The sequence below is a fragment of the Agelaius phoeniceus genome, chromosome 8 (assembly GCF_051311805.1).
Source record: "Agelaius phoeniceus isolate bAgePho1 chromosome 8, bAgePho1.hap1, whole genome shotgun sequence".
NCBI classification, from domain to species: domain Eukaryota; kingdom Metazoa; phylum Chordata; class Aves; order Passeriformes; family Icteridae; genus Agelaius; species Agelaius phoeniceus.
In genome coordinates this window covers 21,996,248-22,014,088 of record NC_135272.1, presented here as the reverse complement: position 1 = coordinate 22,014,088, position 17,841 = coordinate 21,996,248, and the positions used below count along the sequence as shown (strand labels likewise).

General features: G+C 42.2%; 2 protein-coding genes across 3 annotated transcripts in view; both read right to left on the bottom strand.

Annotated features, from left to right (window-relative positions):
- Window positions 1–7,234, bottom strand: part of ZNF644 (zinc finger protein 644) — a 75,207-nt gene extending 67,973 nt beyond the window's left edge. Inside the window, exon 1 of one of the 2 annotated variants that reach the window (XM_077182267.1) lies at window positions 7,116–7,234. The gene's annotated coding sequence lies outside the window, so the exon portion shown is untranslated. Of the gene's footprint in view, window positions 1–3,970; window positions 4,095–7,115 lie in introns of those variants that run through there. The other variant, XM_077182265.1, reaches the window with a different exon arrangement.
- Window positions 7,235–14,827: 7,593 nt separating this feature from the next.
- HFM1 (helicase for meiosis 1) overlaps window positions 14,828–17,841 on the bottom strand; it is a 56,927-nt gene continuing 53,913 nt past the window's right edge. Inside the window, exons 40-41 of the mRNA XM_077182263.1 lie at window positions 17,461–17,618; window positions 14,828–17,195 (exon numbers count right to left, since the gene is read on the bottom strand). Of these exons, the coding sequence (XP_077038378.1) occupies window positions 17,129–17,195; window positions 17,461–17,618 (225 nt within the window). The 3' untranslated portion in view covers window positions 14,828–17,128. The remainder of the gene's footprint in view (window positions 17,196–17,460; window positions 17,619–17,841) is intronic.

The window sequence follows — 17,841 nt, the reverse complement described above, 5'->3', positions numbered from 1 at the left end:
GTTTTCTGTGCTTGTCGTTAAAGTTAGTTATATTATAGGCATCTGTTTAGCATATTCTATATGAAAATGCAAATAGAGATGAAAACCACCCGTTAAATAAATATATGCAGCTTCCATGTCATGTACATATTTGACTGCAGCATGTCAAACACAAAAGAATTATCACTTCCTAAGTCTGCATGTTCATTATGTGCATTACTTTTCTACCAGCAGATGGCAGTTTACTATTGCTTCAAATAGGTTTTTTTGTTAATGTCAGATGTTTCAAAGTCCTGCGTGCTTGGTAAAAAAACTTTAAGCTCATTTCACAGCTAATTTTTAACTCAATTTTCTTCTGAATCATCCCCTCTAGAAAATGTAATCAGGACCAAGCTATTTACTTCAGTTTACAGTCTTGCCACTGAGCAATGCTAAGCACTATCTAAACAGTTCCCTGACAGCAAGTTCATGCAAACCAGTGGGTATTATCCAGCTTCAAACACTCGCTGCTGCTACCATCCCCTTAAGGCACACCTCACACTCCCCAACTCCCAGTCTGTGCTTGGGAAATTATGCACATTATTAACACTGGTGGCAGGGGCAACATGAGAGATGTGACTGTATGGGCTAGTGGTTTATTTACTTTGAAACCGTCTGCATTTTAGGTAACAAAGAGTTAAAACTACCACCCGGGCAATGCTGGCAGGCTCCTGCACTGCAGGAGGTCCAAGGACAGCAGGGAGTCTGTGCCAGGAGATGCAGACTACAGGGGCCTTCAGAAACCCTGCTGCTGCCCGAGGCCATCCTTTAACCCAGTCAGAGCTCCACTATGAGCCCATCTTGTCCTCCCTCACAGGGCTGAGAATGTGAGTTTTCCTAGTGAAACACTCCAGCAGGGAGCACAAGCAAAATGAAGGGATAGTCAGTCCAACGCTGCTGTAACACCTGGGCAGGGACTGACCCTGGGCATCGGCTGACGTACACGTACAGACCTCACAGGCACAGCAGTGCCATCCACATCCTAAAACCAGGCACCGGGAGAGACTCAGGCTCCAAGAGCCTCTCTCTCCACTGACCATGTGGTGACATTGCTCATCTTCGCTTCCTGCCTCCAAAACTCCCTCCTTTGAGTCAATACCAGCATTCAGGTTGGCCTCATGAGGCAACGCAGCCCACAGTCGGATTTGTTCCCTCATCCAACTCTGCCACCCACCACAGAAAACAAATGCTCCTTTTGGCTGCATCAGCCACAGAGATTTGTGCTGGATTAAAGCAATCACATGACTCCTGGCTTCCCAGGGGAGCAGAACTCCTCTCTCAGCACGGGTGTGGCCCTTTAGTACTTGGTATTTCAGGCACACATCCATTCCCGCCAGCTCCCCAGCCACTGATCACAATGGTGGGCTGAAACAGCCTGTACAGAGGGCAGCAAGGAGGAAAGGACTCCTGTAATGTGCCCATGGGCTGAGGACAGATTAGTTTTGTGGCTGGACGGGGATTTTGTTAATTTGATTTTTTGCTCTGCTTTACACAGGAAACTGCCCTTTTCCTAGGGCTGCACAGGTCCTTTCAAGTCCCGCAGCTCTTGAATTTGTTCCTTGTATTCTCATGCTAGAGTGGCAAACAAGAGATCCAGAGATCACTTTTCATCTGCTAAAGAACTAAACAAAGCTAAGAGTTCCAAAACAGAGTATTGACACACAGCACTTTGTAACCTGTCCTGGGAATGCAGTGTTTTCTTCTACAAGTAATCCCACATAGCCCCTTTTTAATGATCTGCAGAGAGACACAAATTCACTGGTGGTATTAAATTAGAAGTGAAAAACAACAGAGACAGCTGATGCATTACAAATGGGAAAGACAAATGAAAAATAGAGGAAGGACAAAGGAAATGTAACAACATTTGGGAAAAATAGGAGAGCATTACAGTGTGGGGAACAAGACACGTATACATGGCATCAGGCACAGACTGACCAAGGGAGATCAAAAATGTGCCAAGAGGAACAGGTCAGCAGTACGAGGGGAAAGACTAACAATTTTTTTCTCCTCAATGCTGAAGACTCCTGCCGATGCAGGACACTGGAAACCCTTTGTGGTGAAGTCCTCATGCATAGAGCTTGTAAAAACACATGGATACAGTTCCAACAGCCTTTTGTTGGAACAAAGAGCAAATGGAAGTATTTAAGAAATACATAATGACTTTTGATAATTCCTAAACAATCACATAACCAGAAAATACATGCTGATCAACCTCTCTCCTTCATGTGGACAACTGTGTAAGTAAAAGTGATGTTCATTTGAGCCTGACACCATCCTATCAACTTTTGTTTCCATCTGAGAAATCCTTTAAATAACATTCAGAGTAGGTTTAACATCCATTATCACTCTGATTATTCCACTCCTAAGAGAATGGATTTCAAAATTGTATTTTCCAGTTGAAGATTAAAGAGCTACTTCTAGGTTTCCTTAACCTTCTTTAACAAAGTAAAATTCTGCTGCATCTCAAAAGCTAAACATTAATACAGACGGGATTTGCTGTCATTTTTGTAAATGTTAGCAGCAAACATTTAGCCTTCCCATTACTTTCCCACCCAAACCTCATCTACTCACATTGAGAAGCAAACTGGATTTCTTATATGTTCATGCTGCCTTGTCTTGTGCTCAGGGATACCTGCCACTGTTGGACCCCAGCTTTTCTGCTCGGCTTCACAAAGTGAAAGCAAGTTGTTGCCTCAGGGCCTAAAGAGGGCAGCTTTTCACGCCCGTGATGCACAGGTACCCCGCTGACCTTTTAAGCAGCCTGCTGCCCTCCAGGGAGGCTGCTGGAACAGGGGGAATGCTGCTAGCTCACCGCATGGCACACGTGCAAACAGCAGCTCCCCACATCTGATGCTGTGGTATGTACTTGGCACTGGAAAGCAACACACATTGCTGCAGAGTGCAAGGCAAGACAGGATTCTTTTCACTGCACATCAGCAAGCAATGGAAGTCCATTTAGCTAGCCTTGCATTTCTTATGTTCACATCACTTTCATACTGCAGGCAGAGTCACAGCACTTGCCTCTGACTACAGCATACATCCCCAGAAACAGGGGTGGAGGGGGAGATAAGACAAATCTCATAGTAAGGGACAGAGCTAGGCCCTCTCAATCTTACCCTGCAGAGCCACAAACTCCTGGCCCTGCTGCTGGGGAAAACAGAGGGAAAATCCCACATCCTGATAAGAGCAAAACTATGCCCTGTGGAATTTGTCCGAGGTATAGCATTGCCTAAATCAGATCTAATTGCTATGCAAGATAGGATGAAGAACATCTGAATTCCCCAGACTCTGTCCCAAAGGCTGAGCACTCTTAGAACTCATAATCTTGTGCACGAGTTATATTAAACAAGTTGTAGGTTTGCTACACTTCCTCCAGTGCACTGCTTTAGAGGGAAGGGTGAGTTGCAATCTGAGCCTAAAAACCAGAGTGTGCATTCCTTTCCTCCACTTTCCCCATGCTTTATACCTAAAGCAGAGCAGGAACTAGGTGACTTACCTGCTGTCAGCACCTTTCATGTTTTAAAGTTTTCTATCAGAGCACACAAGAGCCATAATAATGAAGAACTACATTATCTCACTTTGCATCAGATTTTCCACCTTCCTCTGTGATTTACCATGCCAAAATCTCTCCTATTTGAGTGATATGGAAAGCGGCAGATGAAGGCTCAAAACCTGTAATGCTGCCTAGAATATGCAGCAAATAGAGTCTAATTAGAAATTAATATTTATGAGCTGTGTTCCTTTAACATAATTCGTTCTGCCCCAAAGTATCACTAGAGTATCACTTAGAAGACGAGAAGGTTTGAGGTGAAGTTTCTTAGTAGAGAAACACAGCAGATGCCATGCGGGGAGCAGCAGCCTGGAGGCTGACAGGACCTGCTGTGCAGAGACGCCGGCCTGCAGGACAGGGGCAGAGGAGCCTACGGACAGGAGGGCTCCAGAAATTAAATACCTGCTGGCTGAGAGCCGGTAGAGCTGCAACAACCAAGAGGGGCTGGTCCTCATCAGCCGTGCAGAGCTGCGGGCTCCTTCCCGGCGGAGGCGGACGTGGGCGCGTCACGTGCGGCCGTGTCCCCGCAGCCCCGCTTCCTGCGGCCGCGTCCCTGAGGCCGGTCCCTTCAGCCCCGCTTCCTGCGGCCGCGTCCCTGAGGCCGGTCCCTTCAGCCCCGCTTCCTGCGGCCGCGTCCCTGAGGCCGGTCCCTTCAGCCCCGCTTCCTGCGGCCGCGGCCGCTCAGCCGTGTCCCCTCTGCCCCACTTCCTGCAGCCGTGGCCCCCGCGGACGGCAGTGGCTTGGCCAGTGCAGCGACTGCGGCCAGCGGGGAAAAGCCGCTGTCTCGGCAGGGCTCACTGGGAGAATGTCCCGGAACGACATCCCTGCCTTTGCCCGCTGGTTTAGAACTAAGTCCTAGAAACGAGTGTCCCCCAAAACGGAGCTTCCACACAACAGAATGCTTAAAGAAACTGCACCACAATGTGTATAATGAAGTTGGGAATTAAACACTGGGGAGAGATTCAGGATCTGACTGTGTATAAAGGAGGCCTTGTCCCATCAGAAGTCAACCGATGACTAAAGCCAGGAACAAAGCAAACCTGGAGCACCTCAGAACAGAGAATACCATCGAATGAAGCCAACAGCTGAAAAAAAGAGAACCATTAGAGTTATATCCCCTTTCACCTCCTAGCAGTATGTAAACACAATAAGGTCAAACCTAGACAGAACTGCTGGGTGTGTGACAAGTTTTCACCAAGAACCTGTGGTTTTAATCCAGCATGTGAAATCTTTGCACAAGCTCCACACTCCTGAATACTCCACAGTTTTCCTTGGCTGGGGTGTGGGACAAACACAAGACCAATTCTTCAGCCAAGACTCATCTCTATGGCAAAAACTATGAGCTAAGAATACACACTCACTGTGTCAGCCGGTCCTATACATTAGAAGCACTGCAAGGGTTAATAACAAAAGAAATGGCAGGATATATTGAGTTTCAATTACAGCATGTATACAGAAAGTAAGGATCCTTATTCAGGAGTGAATCCTACTCAATGAAATGTGAATTTTAAGTAAATGCAAATAGCCTACACTGAAAATGTGAAAAATAAACAAAATATCATTTAATTTAATTTGAGTGCCCAAGCAAGTAATTTTCAAGTCTGTTTAATGTTTAGGAAGAAAAAGCTTTAGTTCAGTCTCTGCAAATGGTTTTAGTTACTTCTGTGACTTTCCATCTCTTGAGGATAATCTACTCCTAATAAGGACAATTGCTTAGATTTATTACCCCACTGAGGTCTTGTTAAAGATCTAACAAAAATCCTATTTAAATGAAAAGGACAATAGAATTTAAAGTCAGTGTAGAGTTTAATTAAAACCTGAAACAGAATCAATGTCTTCATGCATTAGAAAAGCAAAAACAGATTTCAAAGCTGTTAAACTACGTGTAATTGGCATAAACTATCCATTGAGCTAAAGTTAAAAAAAAAAACCCAGACTATCATATGAAAATTGAAGTCTATTAATAAATAAAAAACCTGATACATGTGCATAGCACCATATTTTTGCATGCATTTTTTTATTTGCCTAATTTGCTAAGCATATTTTAGAGCAAACATGAAACAAGCTAGCTGTTAAGTTGAACAAATCCAAAAGGGACAAAAAGAGACTGACTGAAATCAATGCATTAACATGAACCAGCATTTAAAAACGTTTCATAATGTTCCCAAAGAGAGCATGTAAACTGCAGCAGTCTCAGTGCAAAACTGCTGTAATCTGTGCTCCCATGTAGTCATTATTCATACATGGGAGTATACAGCTCCTAAGTCATTTTTCATGCATGAATAGTTTAAAACCCAAAATCACTGACATAAATCCACAAGGGAGACCTCCCTTTTGAAAGTCTCGAGAACTCTGAGAAGGAATGTGAAGCCAGATACCAGTCCATGTGCTGACAAAACTTTTCTGTAGGGAAGGATCTGTGTGCGGCCCCACTCCGACCGCAGGCACACCCAGGCCTTCCCCAGCCCCAGAGCCGCCGCCGGCCTCCTGGGTCCCGTCTGCAGAGCCAAAGCCCGCATGGCCGCAGAGCCAAAGCCCGCAAGGCCGCAGAGCCAAAGCCCGCATGGCCGCAGAGCCAAAGCCCGCATGGCCGCAGAGCCAAAGCCCGCATGGCCGCAGAGCCAAAGCCCGCAAGGCCGCAGAGCCAAAGCCCGCATGGCCGCAGAGCCAAAGCCCGCATGGCCGCAGAGCCAAAGCCCGCATGGCCGCAGAGCCAAAGCCCGCATGGCCGCAGAGCCAAAGCCCGCATGGCCGCAGAGCCAAAGCCCGCAAGGCCGCAGAGCCAAGCCAGGTCTTGCCACCTCTCCCTTCCCCTACCGACATGCAACAGGGACCTCGCACACAGGGAAGAGAGGTCAGCGCTACAGCTGCTTTGGGCACGCACTTTCCTTTTCAGGAGAAAATAAATTCTGAGACAAAAACTATCCCAAAACCTATTTCTGCATTAAGGAAAAGGCTCTTTTCTTCCTATTCCTTCCCACAGGAAGGGTGAGGGGCTGGCTGAGGCGGGCAGACGCGCATGGGCTCGGTGCAGAGGAACAGCACACCGAGGCGCTCCACGCAGCAGTGGCTGGAAATGGTGCCCCGGCTCGGCCGTCCGCTCTGGCTGGCCCAGTTGTCACCCGAGAGTGACAAAGTAAGAGTCAGGAGGAAACTGCGGTGCTGAAGTGGGTCACACGACTCCCTCGTTTGGAAATATCCCGAAAGGATGATACGTCACCTTCCCTCTGCAGCACATCAGTCCCTTGTTAACCATTTAACCAACATGGTCAAAATACACTGCAAGCCCACAGAACTGGCCATCTTACGTAGGCCTCTCCCCGTTTAAAATTACAACTCTTACTCTACGGTACAGTCGGCGCCCTTTCTTTTAGCTTGCATTTTGCAGGGGTGTACAGTATTAAGGGCTCCCTTTAAGTCCGGAAACACCTGCCCGAGCAAGGCCAGCTGCGAGCCCTGCCACCAAGTCCCTGCGGGGCGCGGGTGGGCGGCGGTGGCGGCCGGGTCCCTCCCGCCGTCCCTGCCCGCGGCTCTGTGTGTCACCTACCCGGCAGTGCCGAGACGCGAGAGCTCTCAGGACAAGCACGGTGGAACACACCATGGGGTGCCTGCAGCACAAGCCGTGCCATACCTCGGTCTCGCCCTGAGCCTGGTGCCAGCACCGAGGGGAGGCGCACGGTGACACTCGAGTGCCATCGGCTAAAGCACCCGGAGGGCGGCGCCCCGAGGGCGGCAATCCCGGCCGTCCCGGGCCGCCCCCACGCACGGCCAGCGAGGCGGCCTCCGTCCTGCAGGGCCAGCGAGGCGGTGGCTTCTGTCCCGCACGGCCCGCGGGCTGCAGGGAGCGGGCGCGGAGCCAACGCCCCCGCGCTCGACCCTGCACTGTCCCCCCGCACTGCGCCGGGGGCGCGGAGCTGCCGCGGGTGCGCAGTGAACGAGGGCTCGTCCACGCACGGTTCCTGCACGGCGGACAGGCGATTCCTCAATGCGCCTCAGGCCGGCGATTGTGAGCGCAGTAAGGGAGGGGAAATCTCCGATGTCAGCCCTCTGTGAAAGACATTAAAACACTTAAGTGTGCGGTGCGTCCTGGGGGTTGTATTTCTCAATGACCTTTTTAAAGAAATATGGTCTGAAATCTCTTGTCAGGGTCTGCAGGAAAGACACAGCTGTTTACACATGGTAGCCAGTACTTGGAATTACCCATTGCACTTGGTGACAAAGAGCTCCTCATTTCCCATTCCATCCACACAAGGAGTGGAAATGTCAATTTAGTGGTGCTCTATTTTTAGTTCTTTCACTACAAATACAAAGCCTAGCACAGTTTCAAGACAATGAGGAATGCTATGAAGCTGGGATGAAATCTTGGAGCATCCCAAGCCCTTCCAACCACCTCTATAGCTAACAAGCAGAACTACTACTACATACTTAGGTAAATTATGACTAAGCTCCAAATAAAAATACTCTTGAAAATAAACTAATAGCTGCCAATGACAATTCTAAGCAGGATTTAGGACCTCTGTTTCATTAATGTTATGTAGTTCACTTGCCACATACATGAAACAAAGGCTACTTTCCAATCAAGGATGAGTGAAATAAAACCGTGGAAGGTAACATTTGAGTCTACTTTGCTCTTCGTACACATGCACTTTCTTCTGGTAATAACAGCACTGCCAAGGGATAAGCGACAGGCTTCTCAAAAGATAATTCACAAAACAACCTTACAGAACAACTGGCCTGGTACAACAGCTGAGTGGCACAGGGCAAGAGTGGAGCTCCACAGCGTCAACAAGCTTTTCTGACAGAACACAGATTTACACTCAGTGACTATTTTCATTACTGATTAGGTTTCCACATCTTCACGAGCACATTCCAGTCATACTTCCAAAAGTATCTGGCCAGTCAGCACAACCTTGTATAGCAGTAGACAAAATGGCATCTGCATAAAGTTTGCCTACAGGGGAGAAAAGGCAAAATACAGGCATGAAGGCGATGCTTGTTCCAAACTCAGCATTACCCGCAAAGCCTCAGTGCTTCATGTAAGAAACAGGTGGTTCCTAAAACTGTGCCTCTGAAGGAGGCAATACTTTGTCCACTATTTTTTCTCCTGTTTTGCTTTTTAGTCATGCTATGTCCTAAATTCAGTCTTAGAACAGATACCCCACTCCTGCATTAAAAGTTATGGGAGAGACTTTTTTATAGAACCACATCTATCCAATGCTTCTTTAGTAAACTTATTCTGTTGGGGTAACAGATTGTTGTCCCTGTCCTGGAGGGAGCTGATCCTGGACATGTGGCTGCTCTGTGTGTCCTCCCTGATGCAGAGCTCTGGGACTCTCCTTCCAGGGCTGGATCATGATGTTTACATGTCTGACACCAACTCTACCTATGGCTGCACTCACAGATTTTTCAGTAAACACTTACATAGCTACAGCACCTGACACTATATCAGTCCAGCATTTCCCAAATATTAGGGGTATGGAAGAATGCAGATAAAGTACTTCACTTCCATCATCCTACTCCAGGAAAGGAAGCAATTTCTAACAGGGCTTAAGTAAGCAAAAGGTGAGGACTACAATCAACTAGGGCCACAAATACAAATTATAATTACCTCAGTAGAGAGGTAAATGTTTCAGCACTAACATCTGAAAGCTTGAAATTTGGTGACATATTTTCAAAACAGCCTCAGAGTGAGAAACAACCCAGAGGAATACATATAGCTACTCTGGAAAGTGTTAATGCAGATTAAATCCAGTCAATAGCAGAAGTCAGAGTTATTCATAAATTCTGGTTCTCAGATCTGCTCTTCCAGAAGAAAAGCACTTTAAGAATGCAACAGATGCTTTGCTTTTGAGCACACTCCAGTAGATCTCAGTACTGCTCATGTACACCTGAACAAGCAGGAGTTCATTCAAGGGAGGGAGCCAGCCTGTCCCACATCTGTTATAACTTACCCACTTGCAGGACTAACACCCAGTTATCTCTATAAAGCTAAACCAAACAAAACCAGGAAGAAGTAAGGTGTTAAGAGCAGCTAGCTCTTTTTCATCCTGTCCACAAGGACCCAAACTAGCAATTGTGTTTAGGTAGATATTTTTCTGTTTGATAAGCACACACAGAATCCAGATTTATAAATGCAAATGTTACTGGAATGGGAAGATAGAATTGTTCTTTAAATCACAACAAGTCTGAACTGTTGGAGAGCTAGAATTAATAAAAAAGCTTGAAAATTAATGTTTCCATTGTGTCACTGCAGGGCAAATCTTTCTCTCCAGTCCTTTCAATCTGAAATGGTTCACAGAGGTGCCACAGACACCTGCTCTAAGAAACTCACCTTTCTCCTGTCACTTCTAAAGCTTGCTCTGTCCCACAACCAAAATCCCAGATCCTCCATAATACTGCCGACAAGATGTCAGATTTCCCTTCTCTACCCAACCTGGGAGCATCAGGTATCTTCACCTCTGAGCACTGCTCAGTTCCTCTTAGAGGAGATGTCTGCCCCTTCCAGAACACAGGATGCACACGGGTGCTCTCTGTATAACTTTCCTCACACCTGCAAAAGTTGCAGTAACAGAGTATAATAGTACTTCTGCAGTGAGCTCAATGTTCACCACCCACACAGGAAGGGGAAGTACAGGAACATCACAACCAGCTGTGGAGGGACTTGGGTTTTGCTTTGAGACAATCCTTTTTACATACAAAGACTCTAGAAAGTCATATTTTCTTGAGCACAGTTGCTTTTTAAAAGCAGGAGGTATTTTTTTTCTCAAAATTCAAAGAGGCACTCAAATGCACTAAGCATAAACATGCTTTTAGCATTTTATTAAGCAAGCTGCTTCTAACTGTCACAATGACTGGTCCTATCTTACTGTGACCTTTTCCCAGTCACTAATGCTGCATGAACATGCAGATACACCCATCTACTAGAACAAAATGCAACGAAGCCTCTACCCAACTTTGGATCTGCTTAAACTGACAGTAAAGTCACAAGTTACAGCAGGAACTACTTTTAAGTATTCTCAAGAAAATACAATTAAATAACAAAACTAGAAAAAAAATCACAGCAGGTCCTATAGAAGTATTCAGACAAGAACTTAAAATAACACCTTATTTCTTTTCAGGTTACCATTTGTTTTGCACTACATTTAAATATTCTACCGTGTCTCTAGGCAGTGTGAGACAGTCATTCTGCAGCAAAACTTCTGCCAAAGTAGGCTCTGGTGGTGGAATGCATTTAGAAATGATGGCCAGATGATGGCACGGTAAACGTCCTTCTTTTGACAGGCCATACATGTCTATTAGAAATATTCCTTGTTCCATATGCATGTGGAGGATTAGACACAAACACTCCTCACACAGAACAACTACCTCCTGGAACACATCAGCAGAGTATTTACTGCCAAATCCAGAAGGAGTTTATGATTCTTACATTGTCCCCATTAATGAGAAAAATGTCACTATACAAAAGCTCTCTCTTTTTTTCCCTTTCTTATCAAATCCTTCAAACAGCTGATAACTAGCTTTTATAGATTGGAGAGTCAGATGGAATTCTGAACCTATTATTTTACTAAAACCCCAGGGGTCAACTTATCACCCGAAAACCATTTTACATGGACAATTTGACTTTCATGTGGAGTGTCAGAACATACCCTAGATGGAAATCTAAAATAAATTATATGGAATAGTGCCTTCTTTGTGCTGAAATTTATCGGTCCCACACTACAATAATTTTGAAAATTGTATCCCTTAAGCTACAGTGCTGAGATATTATTAACTGCTTGAACTGAAAGAGTAGGTCTGATCGGCTGCTATAAAGTCTATGGACAGAGACTAATTTCTATTGAACCACATGCTTATCTGGAGCTGTGTTCCACCATTGCAAGCTGCCAACTTTATTTTCTTCCAGAATACACTGCCCATCTTTTTGCCATCATCCTCAGTATGCACTGTCACTTCAGCAAATCCATTCCAGGAGCTAAGAATGTATCTAAGCTTCTGCTAATACGGTTGTCTGAGACAATCACACCCAGGAGACAGGGAGGGAGATCCATCCACTTGTACCTCTTATCTTCCTAACACAAGTTATTTTCCTCACTAAGCAAGCCTCCAGTGTCTGAAATGCATCTCTGGGATGTATCACAAGATAAGCATATCTATTTCATGGCCGACACTTTCTTTATCACTTTTGCTGCCATACTTAAGAAATAACATTATTTGATAATGTGCTGATGCTTTGGTCAATGCACCTTTTACATCTGTTAGTACAATTTTTAGAAACCAAATTGACCTCAGAGCCTGAAATCTTTATAATTGAGAAGATACTGAAAATGATAAATGATACAGCTGCTGGGTGACTATTCTTTGAGAGGAAATTCCCAACTAGACAGAAAAACCTTCTCCAGGCATAACACATAAGACACAAGGATAGAGTTGTGGGATAAAAGAAGTGTATTTCCTACACACAGGAACCTAACAAGTCTGGAATAAAACAGCTAAAATATTACTCCACACCAGGAAAAATAGGAATAAATCGTACTGCCTCATTTTCATTCAGATAATTTAATGGCCTTTATAAACTGAAAGAAATTGCTAAAAAGGAGGTTCTGATTTGCACATCCAAGTTTCTAGATAGCACTACTTTCATTTTTTCTTTACTAGACAGTGTCAAGCTCTCCATGAGGCATTCAAAACTAACGACTATTTACTGTGGCAAATCAATCTCTCTAAGCAGAGAACCTATTGCTTCCAGCAATAGCAATCAGCTCACTAAGACCTTTGCCAGGCAGGAATTTGAAAACCAAGGCATGGCAGGTCTCTTCCAAACCTTTTAATGCCTGTCTCTCCAACATCTTTCTTTTATTTTAGGATGGATCTAAGAAGCAGCAGGAGCCTGTCAGTAAGTGGACACTTGTCCCGAATGAGTGGCTTGGCTGTTTAAAGAAACACCATCAAAGGTATTGGCAAAGCAGGATATAAGAATCTGTGAAAATATACAGAGTTCAATGGCAAGGTTCACTGTATTACTTATTGTACTATACAAATTAAAGCATAAAAAAGAGTAATATTTCTGTGTCTACTTTCATTACATCCTACCATTTATTAAAGTGACTAGTTAGCAAGTTAGCAGCCTTTTTCTGTCTCACTCAAACAGCAGGAATTCTCTCATATCACAAATTCACAGTACTGGAGATAAGGAAAAGTGCCAAGTTAGGAGTTTTCCACTTGCACTGATGAATATTCTGAGTACTTTTAAATGCTTAAACTGATGAGATAAATGTTTTGGAATTAGATCAAAATAAGAAATCCATAATTTCAAAGGATAAAGCCTGAATCTAGCCAGAAGTATGATCAGGTATCAACATGCAGCAGCTTAAAACAAGTTATGCAAGCTGACCTTAAGATGTGTGAATATCAGGTTTCCAGTGCAGAACTATGTATTTTTCAATATAGTTTTCTGAGCAGAAATCATGAGATGTCATTTATATGCAAATCAGACTATATTCTGCAGAAGCATGGGAATTATTTGCACTTAATAAAGCCTCATAAATAGGTTTTGTCTCTAAGTGGTGGGGGAACAGCAAATATATCATAGCCATTTACAGTTACAAACATCTTTTTATTTTGAAAGCTATATGCATCCTTTAATAGGAAGTTTCACAGTTACAAAAGAAACATTGTTTCCTTTATATCAACAAAATATCCTTACAGTTTTCAAAATAAAATGTTTTGCCTTATTCCCTATGCTCAGCTATCTAAAATATAGAAACTGTCATGTAGCCCCAGTCAAAAAGACATGCTAGTTCCATGCAGTATATATTTTAAATACAGGAAGAAATTACTTATTATTATATCTGGGCAATTTTATTATATTTGAAAGGACATATACCTTATTTATGTGTCCTTCTTCTTTATCCACCCAGTACCATCTACTGCATTTCTGCAAAACACGTTAACATTTTCACACACCACCAATTAGATGTGCCCCTCAAGTCCTGGCACAGGGAAATAATCCATTTAAGAGGCACAAGAGGACAGACTCGGACCACTCAAAGCACATTCCCCACAGTGTAGTGTTTCAGTGTGGTAGGTAGCACACTAAAGCAAACTGGGAACCAACTCTTCCTGACTGGTATAAACAGTCTGGACTGGAGCTCCTGTTAAGGCAGGACTGCAAGTCGACAGTAGCACATCCTTTCCAGTCTCTTCACAACCAGAGGGAAGAGCAACAGTGATAAGCACTGCCTAGAGACAGACAGACCTTCTGCTTACAGAGGTGCACTCCTTACCCCAGCCCATTCCATCTGAAACCCCCATCAGGGCACATGCAGACCAGGAATTACAACACTGAGAGAAAGTGAAGGCTTAAACTGATACCATTTAATGTCACACAGACTTCAAGAACAAATACAGAAGCATGGCTAAGCCAGGTTTATCTCAACTGAACAGCCAATAAACAGCCAATAAACACCTGTCCTTTTTCTATCTGATTGTTTTCAGTCAAGCTGAATTAATCACTGAAAGCACTGTATGTGCCTCAGTTAATTCTCATGGAAGTCTTCCAAAAATGCAGTGTGTTATTAGCCCTCTGCAGGAAGAGAATTTTACCCTGATTAGTACCTTCTTTTCTATTTCCTTGTTAAGCAAAGGAGCTTGGAAAAAACCCAGGCATTCAAAGATCTCATTTTAGAGATATAATTAAAGATTCTGGCAGTAAAACAATTGACATGATATGACTCTTTTGCTCATCTACATAACATGCAGACAAAGTGACATAAAGAGCTAATGCAAGACACCCTTTCTTTCAGAAGAGGTACCATCTGAATACTGTCATAATGATGCATTAGAATGGTATCATTTGTGCTCTGCAAAATGACTAATTTCAAATATTTTGTGTATGTTGGTTTCATACAGCGACTTCTGTTCATTCTTTATCATTATTCTGACTGCCTTTAAGAGCACCAACTTTTATACATCACATAACTATTCTGTGAAGGTATATCTAAGTAAAAATACACCCAAATAACAAGGGTCTGACTTGTTGCAACTGCTCTTATTTTGACAATTACTGTAATGTTTAACTCATTAAAATCTTCAAATACAGGAATAAAAGCTATATAATTAAAATGTGCTCAAGACATTGCCCACACAATGAAAATTATGTTACAATACATTTGCAGTATTCTGTATGCTGTAACTTACCTTATACACAAAGATGTCTCGCAACATGTTTAAACACTATACTTATTTTCCCACTACTTTTGAAGATTATAGGTTTTGAGTACATATTGCATTTTCTTCAGGCACAGATATGGTTGATCTCAGTTTATATCTTGAAATCAGTATGTGTGACAGGACAAGGAAGCATATAAGGAAGTTGAAGTTAAATTAAAAGCAGGTATAAGCATGTATTTTATTATGGGGAATCACACAAGTAAGATAGTAAAATCTGACTTCTCATCACATTGAATTTTCTTTCACTTCTCCATTATAGAAAACAGTATTTTTTATAATGTAAATTTTGTAGAATCATCCCTAGACTAAAGTCTGTGGCATCCTGCAGTATCCCCAAAGAATTACTTACACAATCCCATTGATTGAAACTCAAGCCACTCATTTAATGTTTCAACTCTATGTAGAATTAAAATAAGGACCAGTTTGGACTCTAACAAATTTTTTATGTACTTTAGTCTGTATTTTACTCATTGTCAGTAGCTTAGTGAAAATGTCTGATAATATCCTGTTGAATTTGTCTTTTTTAGCATTTGGTCAGCACCTGAAACAAAGCACAGCCATCTCTTCCCCTTTTATTCACCTTAGGAAAATTAGATCCTTACAAGGATGATAAAGGAATTCAGTGTCTCACATGCACAAGCAAAGCAATATTCAGTGATCCTTTCTGTGAAATTACAGCACACCAGCTTCTCCATGTCACTCTCAACACAGGTAATTTGGACAGTTGCACCAGAGAGCAATTCAGCCCACTACAATCTAAAATATCTTCTGACAGTGTCTGCCTCTTTCTAGTGACTAGACAGGGAATCCAGGTGAATTAGGTTTATCTCTTAATGGGATTCAATTAAACAATGGCAATTACAGCTCTCCATAGCTATGTCAATACTTACTTTCTAGGGTGTGACCTGGGGTTTTGGTCTCCTGATTATTTATATGAAGCATCTTTTGAGAAACACCACTGTGTCTGCCTAGGAGCCACCTGTTTCCCATGGAAATCAGAAGATGGTGACGTGCAGGAGACAAAATCTGCATTCTTAAATCTTACCCTGACACAGAACTGGAATGTGTACATGACTAGGATTGCTGGGCTAAATGTAGCAGTAGTACAGTAATTCTGACTTACATCAGCTTGGAAGCCTGATTTTAAAAAATCTGACAAAAAGAAATCTGACATTCTAATAACTCTGAGATATAATAAAATACTTGAGGTGTAGTGGGGCCTGCTGGCATTTGCATAGTCAAAAACATATTGAGGAGTGAGTATTGAGGCTGCTTAGAGTAGGCCATTCTTTCATGCAGAGAAAGAGTTATATTAAGTCAAAAGCATAAGGAAACACTGGAGTCAAGCCAAATGTTATTAGTTGAGAAAATTACAACCTGGTAGTGGAGAAAAACACAGCTGCATTTAGTTGCACCATAAACAACATTGAAAGAATAGACAGCTAATGTTCCACATGTGATTGTAGCATTTTAATTCCTCACATTTTAAATAATTAACAGTAAATTTAACATTCTCTTGGATTTTAGGCAATATCACATATTCTACTAACTGTTGAACTTGCAAAGTCTACTATTCAAACACTAAAGCTACAAGAAAATATCCAAATCCAATGCCTGGTGCCTAAATCTGTATTAGGACACATGAATGTCCCTTTTATGACCTAGGGTAGGAAACTGAACAGGCAAGAGAGTTTTAGAGTATTTTAAAAGACATTTAACAACTGGTTTGCTGAAAATCTGGAAACATATCTGCTTAAGTTGCACTTTTTTTATTAACACATAGCACTGTCAAAAGGAATATCTAGAATCTAGGATAATCTATCATCCTATTACTTCTCTTTATAAATCTAATTATTTTACAGCACTATGAAAAATTCAACTTTAGAGAAACTGAAAGAAAAACCTGAAAAATATTACAAAATTTCCAACAAAAGAATTTTTCATTCACTTAAAGATTATTTGAGAAGCAGGACATGTTACTATAGACACTTAATCCTTTACTTTCTCTAATGGGATTTTCTGTTATCTGTTAAAGTACCCTCAAATTATGAACTATTCTCCTTTGACACATTTCAATATTTTTCTTTATAATCCTGAAAACAGCAAGGTCAACAAAAAATACTTTAATACTTGTAAAACAAGATATTATTTCTTATGTTCTATAAATTCTACAACAAAATTGGTGTCTAATTTATTGTATATTCTATGCAGCAATCCAGCTATTAATAAATAGGTATACAACAGGAATCAAACTCTCTTGACTGGAGCCTTACTGTAAAATTGACTATAAGTTCTTTCCCCAGCACTTACAATGTATTTTGTTTACATGTTTTACAAAATACCATCAAATATTCCAAGAAAGGGCTTGACATCATTGGTTTCATCATCAAGAAGAAATCTAAAGAAGATGAAGCAAACAAACAAATAAGGTATAGCACATCAAAACCTATGGAATCAGGAACGCTATAGAGTCAAGAGAAACCAAGACAAGCAATTTTAAGTAATGTCTCTTAAGAAAAATTATTTGTTACTATTATTGTGAAAACTCAACTTTTTAGCAATGAATATTAGAAACTAACACATTGCCCAAAAGTCTGTGTTCCATGAAGAACTAAGCACTGTAACACTGAAGAAACAGAAAAACATATGTAAGCTTTTCTTACCTTGGATCTACTTCTTTTTCCTGCTCTTTTGTGAAAATAAAAAAATCTTCTTTCCTAGTGAATTTAGAAGAGTCTGAGATTATTTCTCGGATGGAAGAACACTGTAAATTTTTTTGCTCTTGAGAAGGACTTGAATGTGTTTTTTCTTGAAAACTGAACTGCAACACAAACGTTTAAAAGTATACATGGTTAAACCAACTGAAACTCCCAGATTGTTGTACAATGTAGTACTGGTATTTAATTGATATTATGATATTTGACAAGGACCAAGCATGTGATGAATCTAAATATATACTGGACAGAGAAATGATCAAATTGAGTAAATAGTTTTGAGATTGTGCTATATAAAGTAAATTCATATCCTTTTTCTTTGTATCAGGA